Genomic DNA, 16,560 nt, shown 5'->3' with positions numbered 1-16,560 from the left:
CAAATATCTTCTCCCATTCTGTGGGTTGCCTCTGTTTTGTTGACTGTTTCCTTTGCTGTGCAGAAGCTTTTTATCTTGATGAAGTTCCAAAAGTTCATTTTTGCTTCATTTAACATTTCTGAGGCTCCTAAGATTGATCGTGCTATGATATGTAGTATTTACTCTGGAAAGGAATAGCACTTTCAAGGACATAGAGGTTGCTCATGTTTAGTTGTTTCTGCTAGTATTAAGAGAAATGTAGTGGACGGGCGCCCGGGTGGCTTAGTCATTGAGTGTCTGCCTTCGGCCTGGGTCATGATCCCTGGGTCCTGGGATGGAGCCCGGCATCGGGCTCCCTGCTCAGCAGGAAGCCTGCTTCTCCCTCTCCCACTCCCCCTGCTTGTGTTCCCTCTCTCGCTGTGTCTCTCTCTGTCAAATAAATAAAATCTTTAAAAAAAAATCATAATGGAGATAATTAAATGGGTAAGTTATGAGGTATGTGGGTTGGTGGATTTCCTGATATTTTTTCATACTTTTAAATTTGATTCTTTGAATGAACTTACATTCCTCCAAAGTCTATAATTTCATTTATCTTTTAAAAAGAAAACAGAAACAATTACAAAAAAATCCCTCTTAACCCGGTATTACACTCTGGCAGCTATTGCCAGTTTCTCTTACAACAGAACTCAAAAAGAGTGCTCTCTAGTTCCTTTTTCTCCGTCTTTCATGAATCCAGTCTTTCAGGACAGGATCACCAGTGACCTCAGATGTTTGCCTGTTACTCAAATCAGCAGCATTTCTTTATTTAATTTCCAGGATACCACACTCTACTGATATTAGTCCTATTTTTGTGATGATATTAGTCCTATTTTTGTGATTACTCCCTCTCAGTCTCTATGCTGATTGCTCTTCATAATCCTGAACACTAAACTTTGGAGTATTCCAGGGCTTGGACTTCTCTGTGATACTCTTAATTCTTGTTAATCTCATCTAATCTCCTGAGTTTAATATCACAATATGCTGAAAACTCAGATTTTTTTCTGCATTCCACATCTTTCCTGTGAATTTCAAGTTTCCATATTCATCTGCTTAATTGATTTACTGCTTAGGTGTCTAAAGTATCTTCTCCCCCACCCCTCCCTTTCCCCCATCTCCTGCCTAACCTGTTTATTTAGCCTTTTCTATCTCAGAATGGTACCTTCTTCTTAGTTTCTCAGGTCAAAATCTTTGGGGTTATATTTAATTACTTCCTCTCACACACCCTCTTCATTCAGTCTCACATCTCAGAGCTTTCCCCTTACTTACAGTCTTCCTTCTCAACGTTTTTATTTTCTTTATTATAACTAATCCCTTTTGACATATTGTAATAATTTCCATCCACTAGGATGTAAGTTTCATGAAGACAGAGATTTTTCATCCTCTTTATTGACTGCTTTATTCCAGTGCCTAGGATAGTGCTTGACACACAGAAGACACTCAATAAATGTGCTGTATTATTGAAGGGATTGTAACAGGAGAGTATCCTTTGAAAAAAGCAGTAGCAGTATATATTCCTCTTTTTGATTGTTGGTTTTTAGTGTGCCAAGTACTTATGTTGAATAACCAAGTCCTTCAGCAGTTTTATCTGTTTGCATGGATCATACCCAATAACTACCTTTCTACCATAGTGTTATTTAACACAAAAGCAACATAATTTCAGTGATTAGGGTATTTAATGTTTTAATAACCCTTTTTTCAACAAAGTATATTTCTGCAAAATAATTCCCATAGTTGGGTTGCCATGGGAAAAACTTCCTTTATTTATTTGCTTTTAAATAGTCCATTTTGATACAGTACCTTGTAATTTTTATTCACATATGTATTGGTGAATAAGTCAAATGCCTTGGGTTTAGTAGTATTTTGTTGGGTTTTCCTATAATGTGCTATGATGAAATTAAACCTTCTGGAGATTGGAAGATTTTATTATATAATCCTAGGATTTTCAAAGGCATAGCTGGCTACATTTAGCTGTCACTAAGCTAATTGGAATAGAAGCCAATGAAGAGATGACATCTTTTTCCCCCAGTGAGGAATCAGCATTTCAGGGCTATAATCTTATCTAAGAATAACAAAATTATTGTTAGATAATTTTAGACTGTCTGAGAACTGCTAGTATTTGTGCCATCCTCCTGACTTCGTTACCCAGCTGATTCAGCCTTATAGTATTAGAAGGAAATAATTTTCGGAGATTTCACACACATGAAAGTCAATGAAGTACACATGAGTGAAATGGAGTTAATAGCATTGGAATATTGTTTTAAGGTTTAACAGGAATTTGGAGAAGATGGTGTTCTGTTTTTACATGGTGCTTTGTTGTTACCAGAATTTTCTTGTAATTGAGGAAGTATGGTTTCTTTAAACTACCTTAAGAGAATATGTTGAAAGGTTGAAAATATACATATTATTTCCTCATAGCCCATCAACAAATTTAGTAAAAAGCCTTACAGCCACAAAGAAAGCTGATGTCAGGATTCTTTTTTCTCCCCAGCATGTCCTGGGATTGGTAACCATGCTTTTTTTTTTAACACCTCATCTATAGTCATTAGTCTTATTTCCTGGTTTATCTTATTAACTCCTTGATTGATTGTTTGATTTTCCTATAGTGTCAAATGAGTCCTTTGAACTTCTATTCATTTTAAAAGGCTGATTTTACAAATATTTATGTTGCAAAGAAGTTTCACGTGTTAATCATAGATTGATAAGCTGTTCATTACCCACATTAAGTGAGAAGATGATTAACAAGTTAAAAACAGTTATGATTATTTTCTTTAGAGGTTAATTTATGTGTAAATTTATACAGTCTCTTTAAGTACTTAATCTTTTAAAGCTTCTCTATTAAAAAAAATAAAACTTCTCTATTGCCATATGTTAGTGAAAAGTTATAAAACTGGGTTTGAGTATCAGTTCACTTTTCTGTATTAAATGATAAACTTTTCTTACAATTAATAGCGTGTTAACATTAAAACTTCTCTTTAGGGAGCGATGATGAATACAGTGACGACGATGACATGAGTTGGAAAGTGAGACGTGCAGCTGCTAAGTGTTTGGATGCTGTAGTTAGCACAAGGCATGAAATGCTTCCAGAATTCTACAAGACTGTCTCTCCTGCACTGATATCCAGATTTAAAGAGCGTGAAGAGAATGTGAAGGCAGATGTTTTTCATGCATACCTTTCTCTTTTGAAGCAAACTCGTCCTGTACAAAGTTGGCTATGTGACCCTGATGCAATGGAGCAGGGAGAAACACCTTTAACAATGCTTCAGAGTCAGGTCAGTGTAAAAGTATGGTTGAAAGTCATGCTTGTAAATATGAAATTTTAAAATTGTTTTTTTATATGGAAATCTGAGTCCCAGAACATCTTCAGAAAAGCATACTTCTGGGATATGTTTATGTAGTAGTTTATGTACATTCATATTATGTTACTTGTGAATAGTTTATTCTGATTTGAGGTATTCTTAATTTTACTAGATAATATTAAAATAATTTTAAGGTTCAGTCAAATTATCTTTGATGTTAACAGAGAAATCTTAGAGCTATGGAGTCACACTACTTGTGTTCATACCTCGTTTCACTCTTCATTTAGCTGTGTGATCCTGGACAAGTTAGTCGTTAAACCTCACTTTTCTCATTTGTAATAACAGTTTATTTACTTAGAATGGTCTACCCACGGTAGTGAGAAGTGAGATGATTTATGTAAACAGTCTAGTGCCTAGTCCATATTATTTTACTAATAACTGGCATAGATATTTTTCACTTCAGGACATCTTTTCTAAGATTCTAAAGATTAGAGCTATATAGCTCCTACTTACTGAATATTTAATGCATGCTAGGCATTTTTCTTTCATATATATAATCCCTACAGCAGCCCAATGGCATACATATTTGTTCATTTTTATAAATTACAAAAACAGATGTTGAGAGGTAGTGAACAAATAAGCCAGGGGGGATGTACATATCTGTCTTGCTTTCAAGTAGTACAAATTAACAAAAAAAATCATGGTGAACTTAAAGGTGAACACTGAGGATTAATTGTAGAAGGAAATGAGAAAAAGTATATAGAAGTCAGATAAAAACATGGGAAATTCTGATGAGGTAATGAATTAGGTGGTTTTCTTTTGTCTCTAGCTTTCAGATCACTGTTCAATATGGCATGTGTCTGTATGTATCATATCTGTAAGATTAGTAAATACTTTGTTTAGGTTTTACCAACTAACAAAACCTTAGAAAGTTTAGCAGCAGCTGTCTTTGAATCATAACCTTGCTGCTTGTAGCTACATTTTGAAGTGAGGTCTGTTTCATTGTGAGAGCAAAGTCAAAGACCCATTTAATGGTTTCTTTTCTGTAATTTGTCCCCTTTCTTTTAATGCATATCTGTTCTATTTTTGTTCAAAAAGCCATTTATAAATTATGTTCCTAAAATTTTGGTTGAAAATTTATTTGGTTTGATTTCTATTTAGTCTTGTGCATTTCATAGTTAAAATTAATCAAGGAAGACTTTCCTGCTCTGTAGAAAGCTAATGATAGCTTTTCTCTATTATCAGTATAAAGCAAATAGAGTTCCATGAGACCTTATCTAATAGGTACGACAAAATTTGTGTCAAACAATCTTGTTAAATTCTTCCCTCTCTTCCCATCCCTGATAATTTGTGTTAAGTGTACTGAGGAAATACCACTAGCTGAACCAGCTAACGTGTGTGTGATAATTACAGGTTCCCAACATTGTTAAAGCTCTGCACAAACAGATGAAAGAAAAAAGTGTGAAGACCCGACAGTGTTGTTTTAACATGTTAACTGAACTGGTAAATGTACTACCTGGGGCCCTAACGCAACACATTCCTGTACTTGTGCCAGGTATGAAAGAAATAGTAAATCACTTTGGGGACTTACTATAGACTTTATTAAGTCTTCGATAAGCTTAAACAGTTGTTTCCTTCAAAAAGGTAATTTGTGACAACTTAATTTGCACATAGAACCATCTTGAACACCTAAAGTTAGAAATTTTCAAGTAAAAAGGTTAAAATCTTAGCTTAAAATTTTTGGCTCTAATATTTATCATAGATTGTGGAATTTCTACTACTTTAGAGATATAGTATGAGTAAGTAGAAACTTTAATAAAATTTTAGGGATTAGTTTTTAATTTTTTCTTTCCTAGAAATACATAAAAATTATTGGACTTTTTGTTGGCTTTTTAGGAATCATTTTCTCACTGAATGATAAATCAAGCTCATCAAATTTGAAGATTGATGCTTTGTCGTGTCTGTATGTAATCCTCTGTAACCACTCTCCTCAAGTCTTCCATCCTCACGTTCAGGCTTTGGTCCCTCCGGTGGTGGCTTGTGTTGGAGACCCATTTTACAAGATTACATCTGAAGCACTTCTTGTTACCCAGCAGCTTGTCAAAGTAATTCGTCCTTTAGATCAGCCTTCCTCGTTTGATGCAACTCCTTATATCAAAGATCTATTTACCTGTACCATTAAGAGGTTGAAAGCAGCTGACATTGATCAGGAGGTCAAGGAAAGGGCTATTTCTTGTATGGGACAAATTATTTGCAACCTTGGAGACAATTTGGGTTCTGATTTGCCTAATACACTTCAGATTTTCTTGGAGAGGCTAAAGAATGAAATTACCCGTTTAACTACAGTGAAGGCATTGACACTGATTGCTGGGTCGCCTTTGAAGATAGATTTGAGGCCTGTCCTGGGAGAAGGGGTTCCTATCCTTGCTTCATTTCTCAGGAAAAACCAGAGAGCTTTGAAACTGGGTACCCTTTCTGCCCTAGATATTCTAATTAAAAACTATAGTGACAGCTTGACAGCTGCCATGATTGATGCAGTTCTAGATGAGCTCCCACCTCTTATCAGTGAAAGTGATATGCATGTTTCACAGATGGCCATCAGTTTCCTTACCACACTGGCAAAAGTGTATCCCTCCTCCCTTTCAAAGATAAGTGGATCCATTCTCAATGAACTTATTGGACTTGTGAGATCACCTTTATTACAGGGGGGAGCTCTTAGCGCCATGCTAGACTTTTTCCAAGCTCTGGTTGTCACTGGAACAAATAATCTAGGATACATGGATTTGTTGCGCATGCTGACTGGTCCGGTTTATTCTCAGAGCACCGCTCTTACTCACAAGCAATCTTACTATTCTATTGCCAAATGTGTAGCTGCCCTTACTCGAGCATGCCCTAAAGAAGGACCAGCTGTAGTAGGTCAGTTTATTCAAGATGTCAAGAACTCAAGGTCTACAGATTCCATTCGTCTCTTAGCTCTGCTTTCTCTCGGAGAAGTTGGGCATCATATTGACTTAAGTGGGCAGCTGGAACTAAAATCTGTAATATTAGAAGCCTTCTCATCTCCTAGTGAAGAAGTTAAATCAGCCGCCTCCTATGCTTTAGGCAGCATTAGTGTGGGCAACCTTCCTGAGTATCTGCCATTTGTCTTACAAGAAATAACCAGTCAACCCAAAAGGCAGTATCTTCTGCTTCATTCCTTGAAGGAAATTATTAGCTCTGCATCAGTAGTGGGCCTTAAACCATATGTTGAAAACATTTGGGCCTTACTGCTAAAGCACTGTGAGTGTGCAGAAGAAGGAACCAGAAATGTTGTTGCTGAATGTCTAGGAAAACTCACTCTAATTGATCCAGAAACTCTCCTTCCACGGCTTAAGGGGTATTTGATATCAGGTGGGTACCTGGATTTTCTTATTTAAAAAAAAAAAATTTATTAGCAGTTGGTAACCTTGAAAGATTCCTTATGCAGAAGTTAAAGCCTTTTTGTATTGTGTTACATGTAGAATCTGTTGCCTTGTGTTGCAATATGGAGCCATATGCAAAGGACATTTTATTGTTTAAAAAGGATAGAGTAATAAGATCGTGGTTAAATCTCTTGTAGTTCCTATTCATGATATTTTAATGTTACTCTTTTATCTTAAAATGTGGAAAAGACAAATGTCTCTTGAATTAATACATACTAAGGAACTTGGTAGTACTAATTATAGTACTAAAATTAGTGAACTTAGTTCAAATGAAGGATCCTAGAAGACTTTTGTTTTCAGATTTACCAGGGTCAACTCCTTTAGACCAAGTAGTGGGTAATAATAGCCATTGTTTTCTTTAGAAACTGCTTTTTTAAGAAAACACTTGAAGGGCTTGTAAACTATTTATGGGTTTAAACTCTTCCCTTTTGTGAGGGCTAGATTCTCCACTGTTGCTCTCCCAGGTCTTCTCCTTCCCAGAAGGCATTATTTCTTTTGAAATCTAATGGGATTATGTTTTATGAGTAAACTTTGCCTGCCCTGAGAGCAATGAGTGGTACTCTTGACCAAAGAGAATTTTAAGGAATTGAGGACACTGGTGTCAGTTGAAGTGGTTTGAAAATGATAAGGCTATCCATGGATTTTAGTGAATTTACATACCAATAGACTTAAAATTTCTTTTTAATTAGGCTCATCATATGCCCGGAGCTCAGTGGTTACAGCTGTGAAGTTTACTATTTCTGATCATCCACAACCTATTGATCCCCTGTTAAAGAACTGCATAGGTGAGTGGAAACAAAGATAAACACTGATTAATAATTTCAGTAACTAAAAATATTACCAAGGAACTAAAATAAAATGCTTGTAGGGGTCTGGTAATTATTTCATTAAAAAGATAATTGATGGTGTGTGACCTTACATACTTCTATCATCCTTTAGTTTGAAGTTATCAGATAATTTTGCAAATAAATACACTGGGATGGCTTCAGAGTTGTCTACACATTTGGTCTATCTGACCAGATATAAATTAATCTTGCTTGATCTGTTATAGCCCCGATTTTCTGTTCTTACTTATAAACCCTTCAGCTCCCAAGGAGATCTGTGGAGACAACATAAGAATAAAAAACAGAGTAGAACTAAGAGATATCCAGGAGAGACTAGGGCTGTCTCTACATCAGCGAGGACAAGATTTAGTTTTTAGGATTATTTTATTGATTTTATAACTTCCCTGTGTTGTTTTCATCATCAGTTTTCCTAGGGTTGGTAATACTAAAGACCTTCAGAGCTTAGTTTGGTGTTTTCTTGAAGACAGAGCTGCAGAGAGGATAGAAGGATATGGCAGAGAAGCTTTGTAGTTTTGTGCCATTCTGCAATAGGCCAGAAAGGAAAAAAACAATTTAAAAGAATTACAGAAATGGATTATCAGTTCAGAATAAGAGAGGCATAGGGATAAATGGATGCTATTGTTGGGACCTAGGCATAAGGTCTGAATTGGAGGATTCTTGCCTTTTGTCCTCCTCACCTGTTTTTGGTTTGCTTTATTTATTTAGAGAGCAAGCCAGCATGAACGAGAGGGGCAGAAGGAGAGGGAATCCCAAGCAGACTCTGCCCTGAGCACATAGCCCAGCATAGGGCTCAACCCCACAACCCTGAGATCACAACCCAAGCCGAAACTAAGAGTCGGCTGCCCAACCGACTGCGCCACCCAGGCACCCTGCTTTGATATATTTGACATTTTTTGTGTCGTACAAGATAGGACAAAGGAGAAGAGTCCTGTGCCACATCTCTAGAGACATATTTCCAGGTTGACAAGTCAACCATTGTGTATCATTGGTATAGTTATTTGAGCAGATGATGGTCATTCTCATTGAATTATGATTTAGTATTATCTGTGACCATATGAACATCAGAACCACCTAGGAAGCCTTTTAAAAATTGTAATAACTAAACCAAAGAGTTGGGGATAGGTAATCCTAGTGCATGTCACCATTTGTCCATAGTAATAGCAGTATTTTAGATGCTTTTCTGAAAGCAAATACTTTATTCTAATTTACTGTCTTAGTAATTGTAAGCAAACAGAGGGGTAAGAAGGTTTAGTCTGGTATATTTAAATTCTTTTTGATTCTGAGGTACCTCCTGAACGCTTTTTGTAATCCGAAATTTCCTGGGTGGTCAGCCTTGAATTTACCAGTATATGGTGTCTAAAGTACTAGTATCTTATACTTCCTTCCCGTTTTTTCAAATTGCTGTTGTGACACATTCAGGTCTTGGCACCTCTTTTGTTCCCTTATGTATTCCAAAACATTGCTGACTGTAAGGCTGTGATTGCATAATGATGAACAGTAATTCTATGTGAATACCAGCAGTGTCTCAGACACTGTTCAGCAGTATACGTGCAATTTATTCTACTCATGTAGCCTAAAGGTTTATAATTCTCATTTTGTAAACTGAGAAACTGAGGCTCTTGCCTAAGGTAACTTGCTGAAAGTCATACAATCGGCAAATGAAGTGATTTGGATCACCGTCTGTGAGACTCCAAACATCTTTGCACTATGATTTCTTCCCCGCATTGGCAAGACCAGACTTATTTCTGCTTTTTGTCCTATGTTAGGTTTCAGTTACCTCCTTTTGCATTTTTAACCCTCTTACCAATTTATATATTCTTCATTAAAGATAGAAATGTTTTATTTCTCTTTTATCATCTGATAAATTGTATACTTGTTAGTGTCCGTCAAGCAACTTGCTTGATCCATCAAAGCAGTGGCTCTCGTTCCCATCCTTTTTATCTTATTTTGAACTCAATGTTTTTAATTCTGTTTTTGTTGCTTTTAGTGAAAATACTAGTTTTGAACTCTGAGTAGAATCGTTTATGTTACTTTTGTAGCTGCTGGCTCCATCACTTCTCTGTGTAACTACCTTTTTAAATATATCTGTAGAAGTAATTAGGGAACTTTTCAGGCTCTCTCATTCCATGCCCTCCGCGTTATAGAATGCTTATGAGCGTCGGTCATCATGTCTGAATGTAATTATGTTTAATCAGTAGTTTACCTGTTGCTAAAAGCAGCTCTAAGGTTCACTTACTATATCATCATATTCTTCCATGACCTGCATTGAAGAAATAATAATATCAACGGTAAACTTACCCATATAGAAAAAACATAATGTATTTTATTTTAAGCCTACCATGACAGTATGTTGCTTCTCCTAAAATTTTCAGGTGATTTCCTAAAAACATTGGAAGACCCAGATTTGAATGTAAGAAGAGTAGCCTTGGTCACATTCAATTCAGCAGCACATAATAAACCATCGTTAATAAGGGATCTTCTAGATACCGTTCTGCCACATCTTTATAATGAAACAAAAGTTAGAAAGGAGCTTATAAGAGAGGTACGTTAGTTACATTACTGTTTATCTAAGCTTGTCTTTTATTTTTAAGTACATCCACACGTTCTTTTTTGTTTCAACAGGTAGAAATGGGTCCATTTAAGCATACAGTTGATGACGGACTGGATATTAGAAAGGCAGCTTTTGAGTGTATGTACACACTTTTAGACAGTTGTCTTGATAGACTAGATATCTTTGAATTTCTAAATCATGTTGAAGATGGTTTGAAGGACCATTACGATATTAAGGTAAGATGTTTGTGCCTATTTATAGATTGTTTTAGAAGACTTTCCTATAGTGACTTTCATCCTTGTAATTTACTATTGTTTATTAAGAAAAACTGGTTTGCTTGTCATGATTTTAGTCTGTTATAAACTGTAATATGCAAAAGTAATAGTGATGCAATGTAACATCAGTTGACATACAGGAAAAATCCAGAAACCTCATTGGGGGAGGAAGTCAAGTCTACGTTATGGATGGAAAACTCTGTCAGCTTGCTTTAGTGCATAGTTTCTACAGCTTTCCCTTACTTAAGAGTCCAGACAAATTTTGCTGTTTAGAGTATGATATTTTTGTCCTGTCTTAATATTGGATAGTAGTCTTCCATCATTGTCTTAGCTAATTCTTTGGACTGTCTTTAAAGCTGTTCTACATGATAACCATTTTATTTACTGGAATGAGGGGTTTTTACTTTCCAATATAAAACTATAGGCTTAATAATAAGAGTTTTGTTAAAGGATAACACAAAAGGACTGTTTTCACATATAGAAAGCAATCTGTAGAAGCAACTAGAGAGAAATCACACTGCTTTATAGGTTTAGAGCATGAACTTTACTCATATTTGCTCTTTGTTTTATTTGCTCACGTCTGTTTTAAATATGAACTATAAAAGGGTGATTTAAAAAAAAAAAAAGTGCATTGTCTCTCTTTTGCTCTTTGGGGCCGTCCGTTAGTCAAGCAGGGCAAAAGTGGCAGCTGTGAACAGTAATTGAGCATACTATCAGAATCCCAACTTCTGTTTCCGTATGTGGTAGTAACCTGATCCTCTCAGAATTCAATGAACAAATCCCCAAAAGAATAGAATCCTCCTGTTTCATTCTGCAGTTTATAGTCTAAAGAGAAAAAAAGACTATGGGTTACTGGATTAATCTGAATAACCAGTCTTTTTGATACCTGCTAAGGCAGTAGAAACTTATTTTGAAGCGTTTCTCTTAGTTATTTTCTTGTTCAGTGATTTCCATTCTGGTGCACATGAGCTTTTTAAAAAATACTGCATCTATGGCCCTATCCTGACAGGTTAGGTAAAAATCTCTGGGAAAGGGGCTGAGGAATTGGGCATATTTCTAAAGCTCTGCAGTGCTAATGTGCAGCCAAGATTGAGAACCACTGTTAGTTCTGTACTCCAGGACCACATTATAGGTTAGATCTGTCTAATGCTTGTAACTAATATTCCTCAGCTAAGGTTTGAAACTAGTCATTCCTCTTAAAAACTTTGTCAGAATTTGGAATACTGTCTTTAGAAAATAATGCAAAGTCTTAATTTTTTGTTTTAATTTCTAATAGATGCTAACATTTTTAATGTTGGTGAGACTCTCCACCCTTTGTCCAAGTGCAGTACTACAGAGGTTGGACCGACTTGTTGAGCCATTACGTGCCACATGTACAACTAAGGTAATCATTGATTGACATCACCTAAGGCCAGATTGGGTATATTCAAGATTCCTAGTTGATTCTGTACTCTAGTTTTCCAAATTTAACCATGCTAGTACCCTATGTAGCAGTTGGTTTTTTGCTAGTAAGTTTAGAAAACTTACTAGCAAAAAAGAAAACTTACTAGCACTGTTAAATGCTATTCCTAAAAGCTTTTATTTAATGTTATAATAATATGATACATATGTTGAAGTGCTGATAGAGGATAAAGTGTGATAGGAACACAAAAGAGGAAATGATGAATTCTGGTGGAGGTGGGTAGGTGTGGGAGTCATAGAAAGTGTTCTATGAGTATGATGACTTAAAATTGATCTTGAAAATGAAAGTCAATTATTTTTAGATTCGGAAGGTGAAACAGGATTTCTCATATAAAAATAATCATACATATTAAGGCACAGAGAGGTCAGTACATGATGTTCTTAAAAGAATAAGGACTAAACAGGGTAGCTAGAGGAGTAGTTCTTGGGGGCCAGAGTAGGACTTGATGACCAGGTAAGATAAGGCTCTGGGTTCCATTCTTTTTTTCAACCATGATGGCTCCGGATTTTCTGTTTTATAAGGGGGTTGGTATAAAAGGTTTCCTCAGAGGAAGAACAGTTACGGCTAAAATGTTTTAAAAATAACTGTTTAGTTAGTAGAATGTACCTTTTGGATGTATAAAACAATAGCTTTGCTTTATTTACCAGAAATGTCTACGTGCTTAAATTTTGTTCAAGAGTTGTCTTTATAACACACAGTATAAATTTACTCAATGTTACAGGTGAAGGCAAACTCAGTAAAGCAGGAGTTTGAAAAGCAAGATGAACTAAAGCGATCTGCCATGAGAGCAGTAGCAGCGCTGCTAACCATTCCAGAAGCAGAGAAGAGTCCACTGATGAGTGAATTCCAGTCACAGATCAGTTCTAACCCTGAGCTGGCGGCCATCTTTGAAAGTATCCAAAAAGATTCATCATCTACTAACTTGGAATCAATGGACACTAGTTAGATGTTTGTTCAACATGAGGACCATTATATTGACCATATGATGCACTGAATTGACAGGTTAATCAGAAAACATGGAAAGAGAAGTATTTAAGGCTTCAAAATGTTCCATATTTTTTTTCCTTCGCGGAGACAGTTTGGCTTTCTTCCATTGTTGTTTTTGTAGCATTTCTTTCAGAAACATGTATTTCCACAATCTCCAGAGGTTGTAAAACCACTAATGTCTTAGTGGTTAGGGCAACATTTAAAAAATGGAAACTAAAAGTTAGGATTTATGGAGATAGGGTCCAGTATCTATTTGCCCTGTAATGTTTAGGATTAAAATGTTAAAATTTTGTGACCATGAATTTCTTTCTTTTATAAATTTTCTTTTAAAAATCAAAAATTCTGCAAGATGAAAACCATGTTTTTCTTGTATAACTTTTTGTTTCAGCAACATAAATTGATTTTTAGCTGGCAGACAATATCTGTGTAAGATTTGTTACATTTCAAAGGGTTTGGCAGTTTAAAAAGATAACGTATCATTTTTTAAGTATGGGGATTAATGATATCCCTGTTGCGCACACTAATTTTGCATGAGCAAGTTTACAAATATGTATTGTCTGTAAAGCAGCATGTGCAGATTATTCATAATAACAAAAGTTAAAATAAGTATTATTGTATTAGTGCAATTTTCAGATATTTATTTTTGCACAGAAAACATATCTGGAGAGAGAGAGAGAGAGAGAGAGGAGTAAATTTTTGAAACTTTGGTTTTCTTAATGCCAGTGTGAATTTGCAGATGTTTTCAGCAAATCAAGTCACAATAACAATTTGCCACTTTTTCTATTACAAATTTTCTTACACATTTAAAATTTGAATATTTAAGTACTCAGTTTTTCTCAGTTACCCATTTGTGTGTGTGTGTTTCCACTTAGAAATTTTTAAAACCAGATGTTTCTTTCATTCCCTTTGGATCCCTGCATTCCTTATCGAAGGATACAAATACTGTGTATGCTTTTGAATTTTATTTTTAGGAAAATTCTGAAGCTGACTATCACAGGTTTGTTAGCTAATATAGTATTTTCTTTTGGTTGGGTTAGATTCCGCCCCCTTCTTGTAGAGCTAATTTACATATTGTATTTGGTAAGTGTTGGCTACTTTTCCTCATTAAGGGGTCTGTGCTGGGGGGAAACAAAGCTTTGCAGTACCTTATATTGTAGTTAAAATTTTATTTAACCTACCCTTCAGTGAGCTTATTTCACACTGTAGCCTCTTCCTTCAAATTTGTGGTGCTCCTGTAACAGTAAGAACTAATTTCTGAAATAAAAGACATCTCCTAATGCTGTGCAAACATAGTTTACATGTATTGAAGGAGGCAGTTGTTAAATTGACCAATTTAAGCAATCATATTTGAAAACTGCACCCTTTATTTTTGAAACTGTGAATTAGAAATACTTTTCCTGCTGTATAACTTCCTGCTTTAACATCTGAATATGCAGTGATTTTAATTGATAACATACTGTGGTTATTAGATTAACAGCTTGATTTCAAATGTTCAGATGATAATGCATAAGACATCATTACCAGTAAGGATTTTAGTACATTAATATAGAACGTTACATGAAGTTGGTGCCATTTCAAAAATGTGGCAAGTGATAATCTTATACCATAATTTGCATAAAACTGTAATAGAAATTTATTTTGAGATGTCAGTATATTATGTACTATGCATTACCGTGGTATAGATGTTGTGGATATATTTAAGTATTTGGTTACATGGTTTCACAATAAATTAAAATACTGCAGGCTCTAGGACCATATAGGAGACTGACATGCATATGTTGTGTGAATGTCTTAGTTAATTGTCTAAAGTTAAATCCAAATACTTTTCATGTATTGGATTTTTTTTTTTTTAACTTCCAAGATGGCATGGTTTTTTAAGTCTTGGAAGATGGCTAATTTTTCTAACATAGCTGAAAGTCTATCTTTTAATACAAAAATAGATCACACTTTTTTCTAGTAGTAGATATGATTTTAGTGCTTTTTAAAATATATATATATATTTACATATATATATATTTATGTACATGACAAAATTAGGTAATGGAGAAGAAAACTCAGATTTTAAATGCTGAGTTCTACTGATTAACTCTGTACTTGTAGTGGTCAGGTCAACACTAGAATGGAGGTTGTAAGATGTGGAGTCCAGTCATAGTCTGCCACTCACTACTCTTGCCAGTCTTACATATTATTAGGAAGTTCTGCTTAGCAGTTCTCCGTATGTAGGTTTCTCAGGAGAGCTACAAGTTCATAGAAAAACTGCTGTTTGTTTGCTGATTTTCTTGAGGACACATCAACTGTTTAGAACTACCTGGCTTTTTTTTTTTCTTCTTAAGTTCAATATGGGGAGTTGCATTTGGAGGTTATTTTATGAAACTAAAGCGGAAAGGAAATTTGGTATGGCAAGGCCTAATGTAAAAATTTGTCATTCAGTGCTGTTGATTTTATATGTAATTTTTAAAAAGTGGTCAGGTCTTCACGTTAGTGAGGTCTAAAGCTTCCTAACCATTAGGATTTAGAATGCTTAAAAGGAGTATGATGACTTCATCAAATGTTTGAATATTTACCAAAAAATTTATGTAACCACAATTAATCAAATGGTAAATAATCGGGGCATATCTAATTTAGCCAGTTCTAGGGGATGTTTTGATATTTTATAGCTCACTCTTGGACAGCAAATAATACAATTATATAGGCATGATCGAAGCTCATTAATAATGTTCAAAATCCCTGGTCATTGAAACAGTTAATAAGCCATGTAAGCTTTATTTAGCCACATGACAAAGTATATGGCAATACTTCACAATTAAAAAGCTGAAGTAACATTTTCTGCCCACATTAAATTTTACCAAAAATTTAAATTGTTAAAATTAACTGCCATTCTCTACATATATTATGGTTAGTAAATGTTTTGATGTTAAGGAGCTTTAAATTTTTAGCAAATTTTGGATTCTAGCTGTATCTTAAATTGAATCTTACTTTTCAAATCACTGCCACCCCAGATTCATATCTTTGTAGAGTGGAAAATGGACAATATAGTAACACTTCATATTGTTTGGAAAAAGGATATTCTGGTTTTAACTGACTTTTCCAGTTAACTAAATATAAAACTCCTTTGATACCTTTGGTTGTAAAAATGGAACACAGAAGTATTTGGTGGCATAAGGCCATTTTCTTAAGGAAGAGATACAGTGAAATTACTGCCTTTCCTATTACTAGAAAAATAAGATTTTTGTGAACACCTCTACTGCAAGTTAGGGCAAGATTATCAGGAATGTGTGCTTTTAGAAAGTTAGTTCTAAATTCAAATTGTGATCTGTTTTTCATTGGATATCATAAAAACCAACTGGAGGGAATTAAAACTACTGGAGGGAATATTGCAGGTAATTTTACTTTGTTAGACCCTGTGATGTCAATGCGTGTCAGGTTTCAGAATAAAATTTTTAGTAGAGGGAATCTTAATATCCTGACCTCTTCATACCTTTTAATTCTGATCTTAAATGATTATCAGTGATGATTTTGGCAGATTGTTTTACTTAGGTCTTGGAGAAAAAGCTTACATTCTGTGAACTGAAAATTTTCCAGATTAGGAAATACTGGAATTCGTGTGTATTTAGCCATTATCAGTAACTAATGGTTGATGCACATTGAGTGATTTTATACTAGAA

The 16,560-nt window shown here is 35.0% G+C and overlaps 1 protein-coding gene across 2 annotated transcripts in view; it reads left to right on the top strand.

The window, feature by feature from the left end:
• Window positions 1–16,348, top strand: part of CAND1 (cullin associated and neddylation dissociated 1) — a 44,528-nt gene extending 28,180 nt beyond the window's left edge. For both annotated transcript variants that reach the window (XM_025882942.2, XM_073900685.1), the window contains 8 exons: window positions 2,995–3,287; window positions 4,728–4,869; window positions 5,211–6,704; window positions 7,465–7,560; window positions 9,993–10,162; window positions 10,243–10,407; window positions 11,723–11,830; window positions 12,630–16,348. In XM_025882942.2, the coding sequence (XP_025738727.1) occupies window positions 2,995–3,287; window positions 4,728–4,869; window positions 5,211–6,704; window positions 7,465–7,560; window positions 9,993–10,162; window positions 10,243–10,407; window positions 11,723–11,830; window positions 12,630–12,854 (2,693 nt within the window). In that variant the 3' untranslated portion in view covers window positions 12,855–16,348. The remainder of the gene's footprint in view (window positions 1–2,994; window positions 3,288–4,727; window positions 4,870–5,210; window positions 6,705–7,464; window positions 7,561–9,992; window positions 10,163–10,242; window positions 10,408–11,722; window positions 11,831–12,629) is intronic.
• Window positions 16,349–16,560: the final 212 nt, after the last annotated feature.

The sequence above is a fragment of the Callorhinus ursinus genome, unplaced genomic scaffold (genome assembly GCF_003265705.2).
Source record: "Callorhinus ursinus isolate GAN/ISIS: 27379988/994484 unplaced genomic scaffold, GSC_fseal_2.0 scaffold14, whole genome shotgun sequence".
In the NCBI taxonomy this organism is placed as follows: Eukaryota; Metazoa; Chordata; class Mammalia; order Carnivora; family Otariidae; genus Callorhinus; species Callorhinus ursinus.
The sequence above is the reverse complement of the archived record's forward strand: the minus strand, read 5'-3'. Positions and strand labels throughout refer to the sequence as shown.